A 7,542-nucleotide genomic window follows, 5' to 3' on the forward strand; every position below is an offset into this window, starting at 1 on the left:
AAAACAGAAAAGAAAAGGAATATATTATTAAATGTACCAAGGTTAAAAAAAATTATAACTGTTACTGTAAAGAATGGCAATGAATTTTTGCTGCTAGGTCACCTTAGGTGGGAATCTAACAAAATGTCCTTAGAAAATGTAAGATTATTTGACTGAGACAACTGCAGTTTACCAACAGTTTTACGAGGGTTCTGGTATAAAATAAGGTACATGGAACTGGTAACTACTGAGTATTTAAAAACGTATGGAAAGTTCTAATAAATGTCAACATTATGTCAATGAAACAAAACGAAGCTTAATTCACAATTTTCAATTGTACCTATATGCACATCAAGTGCTGCTGATGACTTATCCGTGGTGGGATCACTGATAAGAAGTACTTTGATGCCATTGGCCAGCTCTAGCCCTCGATATTCTCGCTTGTCTTCAGGAGACTTGGTAATGTGATTTCCTATTCTCTTGATGGCTGGATTATTCATTTTGCTGTAAGTCTTTCTTTGGAAACTGAAAAGAAAGAGATTATTATTATTTTTTTTTTTTGAGACAGAGTCTCGCTCTGTCACCCAGGCTGGAGTGCAGTGGCCGGATCTCAGCTCACTGCAAGCTCCGCCTCCCGGGTTTACGCCATTCTCTCGCCTCAGCCTCCCGAGTAGCTGGGACTACAGGCGCCCGCCATCTCGCCCGGCTAATTTTTTGTATTTTTTTTAGTAGAGACGGGGTTTCACCGTGTTAGCCAGCATGGTCTCGATCTCCTGACCTCGTGATCCGCCCGTCTCGGCCTCCCAAAGTGCTGGGATTACAGGCTTGAGCCACCGCGCCCGGCCAGAAAGAGATTATTAATTGTTGTTTTGTGACTTTATTTTTAAGGACAAACAATAACATCAACTAAACCCATATAATACATCATCAGATTTTTTTAAATGCTGGAGGAAAACTTTTTATAGCCACTCTACAGGGTGCAGTCATTCCTTTCCTCCCTCTTACCCCTCATTCTTTCAGAGAAATGCTAACAAAATTGTTTTCATGGAGCCATATTTGTATCTGAAAGAGCACATGGATAGGGATTTGAGACAGGGTGGCTTAGACCATGTGTTGGTCTGTATGCAGAACTAGAATAGAGTTTTTTGCTGGTTTTTTTTTTTTTTTTTTGAGACAGGGTCTCACTTTGTCACCCAGGCTTGTATGCAGTAGCATGATTTTGGCTCACTGCAGGCCTCAACCTCCTGGGCTCAAGCAGACCTCATCCTCCTGCCTCAGTTCCCCCAAGCAGCTGGGACTATAGGCGCTCACCACCACACCCAGTTAATTTTTCGTATTTTTTGTAGAGATGGGGTTTCAACTTGTTACCCATGCTGGTCTTGAACCCCTGAGCTCAAGCCATCTGTCCACCTCAGCCTCCAAATGTGCTAGGATTACAAGCGTGAGCCACTACGCCCGGCCTAGAATAGAGTTTTATTTCACACTATTTCAGAGGTATCTGCTGGAATAAGTTAGGTGAGATGTTGTATAAGAACTATTACTGGGTCAGTCCAAACACTGCTCAAACTGATGATATTGAAAGATAGGGCAGATCTGGAACTTGCAGGTCTGATATACACATGCTCAGAACATAGGGAACAACCCTCATAGGGAACAACCCCCAATGAGGAATAATCCTGTAAAGTTCTAATATAAAATAAGAGACCTGTGTTGTCCTATGATGGCAGCAATAACAAGGACATAAAACAAACAAAAAGTTGGAAGAACCCCAAGTAATTTTTATAATCTGCTGAAGAGCTGAATGCCAGAGCAGGAAAAGTCTGGCAATCTTAACAGAGATGTCAGAAAAATTCTCTTACAAAGGGCTTCCTCTGACAGTCTTCTTTGTTCTCTAGAAAGGTTAGATTACAGTGATGGGAAAGGACTATCAGTACACAGAATCCTGTAGGGATGCTGGCTGGTATTAGGGCAGTGAAGGGACTTTCCAGAGTGTGGGGTATGCATGTTTTTTGAGAGCAGGATAGATGTAACTTTTGTCTATACTGGAGATTGCTTAATAGACCAAAAAAAAAAAAAATTGAACCTGCTACTACTGGCAGGTTGATATACTGCCAGTATATAATTGAGTAAAGCCAAAAACATATCTGAAACTACAGAGGAAAAATAACCCTCTCTGAGCACATTTGCTTCTTACCTGCAAGACAAACTAAACAGATCTAACTGTTCCTTAAAGACTGATAGCTAGATTTAAAGGTAAGTAAAAGGGGGAAGAAATAGGCATACAATTATTTTAGATAATTTTTTTTTTGTTAAAATTTCTAGAGATTGAGAGAGGAAAAAAATCTAGTTTGCTTTCACCATTATACTCTCCTCTCTGAAATCACCTGTAACTATTCTCCTAATGTGCATAACAATTGATAAACCAAAGGGGTTTGTTGCTATTAAGACTGTCCCCTAGATCCCCTAGATCTATTTTTTTTTTTTATCTCACCCTCTCTTACAGTGCTGATAGATCTTCTTTAGAGGACAGAAGATACGGAATTTTAAAGATCAACATATCATACTAAATGTATAATACTGGTTTTAAAAATAACATAGTACTTTACAACAGATAGTGCTAATGGTCTTGCCCTATAGTAAAAATCATTTCTTGAAAAACAAAGTATAAAATACAATACTAACATATTGGGGCTATAAGGTCACTGTCGGAAAATTCAAAAGCAACTTGAAACTGAAAAGCCATTATTAACAATTATTTTTGGGCGGGGGCGGTGGCTCACGCCTTTAATTCCAACACTTTGGGAGGCCAAGACAGGCAGATCACAAGGTCAGGAGATCAAGATTATCCTGGCCAAAATGGTGAAACCCTGTCTCTACTAAAAATACAAAAAGCAGCTGGGCATGGTGGCCTGCACCTGTAGTCCCAGCTACTTGGGAGGCTGAGGCAAGAGAATCGCTTCAACCCAGGAGGCGGAGGCTGCAGTGAGCTGAGGTCAAGGCACTGCACTCCAGCCTAGCGATAGAGTGAGACTCCGTTAAAAAAAAAAAAATTATTATTATTATTTTCTATCTCATTGGCCATAAACCACTTAAATTCAATGTCAAAGAACGATGAAAATATCTGAGTGCAAAGTCTAAAAAATGGTGTTTGTGGTAAAATAGTAATAATTCCCAGGGTGACAGGAAATGGTCTATTTCAGACTCCAAAGAGGGGTACAAGGAACCTCAGATAACAGTCCTAGGCCAGCCACAGTGACTCACATCTGTAATCCTAGCACTTTGGGAGGCCGAGGTGGGCGGATCACCTAAGGTCAGGAGTTCGAGACCAGCCTGGTCAATATGGTGAACCCCATCTTTACTAAAAATACAAGAAATTAGCTGGACATGGTGGCAGATGCCTGTAATCCCAGCTACTTGGGAGACTGAGGCAGGAGAATCGCTTGAACCCGGGAGGCAGAGGTTGCAGTGAGCCAAGATCATGCCACTGCACTCCAGCCTGGGTGCGACAGAGCGAGATTCCATCTCAAAAAAAAAAAAAACAGTTCTGGTTAAGACATTTGGCAAAGGACAATCTGTTTAGACTGCGGCAAATGCCTTCAGTGTGTACGCAGTTTGTTTCAACAACACTGAGTTCAATATAAATTAAATGATTTTTTAAAATGAGCCCCAACTTAGCACCAACATAACACTAAATAAGCCACAAGGCAGCCTCCATTAAGACCCCCAGCAAGACGAGCAGTGTGAAAATGGCAGTGTTAATAAGAACCTCCGTGTGTACCAAGGAGAATGCCTGAACTTACCCCAGGCAAGAATCTACTCCAGGGAGAAAAGGGGTTGGTCTTCTAGCGATAGTTATACTCAATTTCCTCTGCGGTGCTTGACCCAGTGAGTTTGACTTAGGTAACCAAGAATTACAAATGATTAAAGTGTAATAATGATGATGATGATGATGGTCTAAAACTTCTGTCTAAACCACAACTGTGGAGAAGGGAGATGAAATATAGCTCACTTTGGAAGTATAAATTATCTTACTATGTGGGAGGTTAAAAACTCTATATAATAAAGATAACCACCTCAACTATAAGCTACACTCTGTACGTTTTTTCAGGGTTTCAACTTCCCTTATCTGGATTTTAATTTTTTCAGACAAAAAAATATTTAAATTGTAAAACACAGAGTAGGATGTAGGTAGACAAAACAGTTCCAGCCCAGTAAGAACTATCTACAAATTATCAGAGTTCATCACAGGCATGGATATAACTTACTTGGATGCTGAAGTTGTGTTGGATTAATATTCCTGATATGGTTGAGAGTAAAGAGATGGATTTATTCTACAAGTCAAACATAAAATTAGTCCAACTACTTTTGTACAAAGGATTAAGAAAAGCTAAAAATTTCCAAGATGGCAATACTCCCTAATCAAATATCATGACTTCTTGAGGAAGTAAAACCCAAAAGAAACAGTAGCAACATTTTCAAACAAAACCTATTTCTGGCAATCCTATTCAATACAAAGTCCGGGTTTACCTATAGCGTATCTATCAACACTTCCTACAGCAATTTGATTCTCACCTTCTGGAGAAGTGAAGACAATGACTGGGAACTCTTCCTCCTCTGATGATGAATTCATCAACAGCTTGCCTGTCTCTGTATTTATACTCATAAGATCACCTGTCTATCTACCTCAGATCATTAGCATAAAGTCTTCAAGAGTAATTTTATTTACAGCAAATGTTCTCCAATAAGCAAGCATACTGACAATTTAGATGACAAGCTAGTGTTAACCCAAATGCTTTCTCAGACATTTATATTTTTAACTTGTTAAAGTTAAAATTTTAGGAGCAATAAAATTACTTTCAATTCTAGGGACATTGTCATACACTGGAAACTTCATAAGGCACAGAAATGTCTTTTCAGCACTCTGATAAACTGGAGAGATATTTAGTAATTACAACACTTATTTTGTCATTTTGTTCAGAATTTAAAACAATGACTATAATCACAGAAGATAAAAGCTGGAAGAGCCACTAAATGTTATCTAGTCCTTTGTAGTTCATAGACTGGCTACACTGGCTTCTCCTGGGAGTTTGTTAAAAATGCAAAATATCAGAACCCACCAGAGACCTACTGAGCCATAATCTGCATTTTAACAAGATCCCCAGGAGGGCTAGATCCCCTCATCTTACATACAAGGGAACTGAACCTCAAGGAGTTTAATAAATCAGTTGCCCAAGATCACACAGTAAAAAGTTATAATCAAACTCAGTCTTAACTCCCAGTCCTGTGTCCAGCCTCCCCTCCATATCCAAACAAACATTTAAGAAAGTCGATTAAGGTCCAGGCATCACATTACGCAAATGGTTACAAAGATGAGTACACCAGAGCCCTTGTTTTGAAAGAACCCAGACTAGTGATGATGTCAGATATAAAAACAGGTCATTATCTTTTTTTCATATTTTTTTGAGACAGGGTTTCACTCTGTCACCCAGGCACAATCTTGGTTCACTATAGCCTCAACATTCCGGGCTCAGGTGATCCTACCACCTCAGCTTCCCCAGTAGCTGGGACTATAGCCACTCACCACCGTACCCAGCTAATTTTTTGTTTTGTTTTATAGACAGGGTTTTGCCATGTTCGCCAGACCGGTCTCGAATTCCTGACTTCAAGCAATCCAACCGCCTTGGCCTCCCAAAGTTCTGGGACTACAAGCATGAGTCACAGTGTCTGGCCTCTAGGTAATTTTTTTTGTATAGATGGGGTTTTGCCATGTTGTCCGGGCTGGTCTTTCAAACCCCTGGGCTCAAGCGACTGCCGCCTTGGCATCCCAAAGTGCTGGGATTGCAGGCATGAGCCACTACACCCAGCCCAGATCATTATCTTTTAAGTGTGGTGACAAAATTGTCCTCAGAGCACTATGGGAGTAATAGAAGGGGTGCACCTAACCCTGTCTAGGAGAGGAGAGTAGAAGCACACCAAATAAAAGGCAAGGAGACAATCAATCAAGATAGAAGGGAAATATGTGAGCGGAGCCTGACAATGAAGAAAAAGCATGAGGAATATAGTGAAAAAACAAGAAGCATGGTGCTAATGAACTATAACAGGAACTCCAGGTCACGATCATGGACTAAGACATGTAAAGGCCTAAATTTCAGGTATGCAAAAACAAATCCCCAAATATAAGGTCATTTCCAAATTCCACACCAAGAGTAAATTTTACTATGCAAAGAATCTTTTATTCAAGTGACCTTTCAGTCTTTCTCATCTCTCTTTCAAGTGTTTCACAATCAATATAGTAGCAGATTGGGAAATTTTACTTTGCTTTTTGCTTCCTACTCACCTCCACTGGTCTCTTACAAATTTAAAGTCAGACCTGATTTAGAAATAATGACCTATAAACCTGAACAGGTGAGTGGTCACGTTAATAGTGAATTACAAACCAAAACCTCCCTTCTGTGGCCTTCTGTGGAATCCATCCACCCCCTCCCAAAACCATAGGTGGAAGTCAAGGCCTACAGCACTCATGCATGTGGAGGAGGAACCCAGAGAGAAAAGGCCTGGAATCAAAACCACACTACATAACATTCCCACTTCCTTGCAGAAGGCAGAGGTAAATAAGCAGAGGGTGACAAGATAGTGGTGGTATGAGCCCTAGGATGCCTCAACATATTAATGCTTAAGACCATATCCGAAGTACTATTAATATTACATGAACTAAAAAATAACAACACGTCTTAGGGAACCACCTACCCAAAGCTCTTCAGTTATAGGAACAGGTATACCTCACTTCATACACCAGCTAGATCATAAAGTTGGGTACAAAATAAAATTCTGTCAGTGAAATCTTATTCACCCCTGATGTTTTGCCTTTGTGCCAGGCAGAATATCAGCTATTGTAACTCCATGTCCTGGCCCTCTGGAAAGGAGTTTATGACAAACAAATAAACCCTTAAATGAAGTAGGGTGGTTGCAATTTAAAGAAATTCTAAAGCAGTATCATTCTAGAGAGAAGTGCTTTTGCAAATGTTGTTTTAGTTTGATGCATGCCTATCAATGGTTGTTCATTTAACACAGAATACTTTATAGAAATGTTATAAAGTTTAAGCAAATGAACAAAACTTCTGTTTTAGACCTTGTGCCAGAGAGGTAACTATAGAAAGTTTCTTGTAGTTTGGGTATCAAGGGTGTTTCACAAGTATCCTTCTTCCACATGGAGTTTTCGGGGCTGTTAGGAAATGTAAGATATAGGCTGGGCGTGGTGGCTCACACCTGTAATCCCAACACTTTGGGAGGCTGAGGTGGGAGGATCACCTGAGGTCAGGAGTTTGAGACCAGCCTGGCCAACATGGTGAAACCCCATCTCTATTGAAAATATAAAAATTAGCCAAGCATGATGGCGCATGCCTGTAATCCCAGCGACTCGCAAGGCTAAGGCAGGAGAATAGCTTGAACCCAGGAGGCAGAGGTTGCAGTGAGCTGAGATCGCGCCACTGCAGTCCAGCCTGAGTGACAGAGCGAGACTATCTCAAAAAAAAAAAAAAAAAAAAAAAAAAAAAAATTATTGCC

The 7,542-nt window shown here is 40.3% G+C and overlaps 1 protein-coding gene across 4 annotated transcripts in view; it reads right to left on the reverse strand.

Annotated features, from left to right (window-relative positions):
• Window positions 1-7,542, reverse strand: part of IDE (insulin degrading enzyme) — a 113,749-nt gene that overhangs the window by 86,074 nt on the left and 20,133 nt on the right. For all 4 annotated transcript variants that reach the window (XM_017876749.1, XM_017876746.1, XM_017876748.1 and 1 more), the window contains exon 2: window positions 320-504. In XM_017876749.1, the coding sequence (XP_017732238.1) occupies window positions 320-504 (185 nt within the window). The remainder of the gene's footprint in view (window positions 1-319; window positions 505-7,542) is intronic.

This window comes from Rhinopithecus bieti, unplaced genomic scaffold (genome assembly GCF_001698545.2).
Source record: "Rhinopithecus bieti isolate Rb0 unplaced genomic scaffold, ASM169854v2 scaffold_9383, whole genome shotgun sequence".
Taxonomy (NCBI): Eukaryota; Metazoa; Chordata; class Mammalia; order Primates; family Cercopithecidae; genus Rhinopithecus; species Rhinopithecus bieti.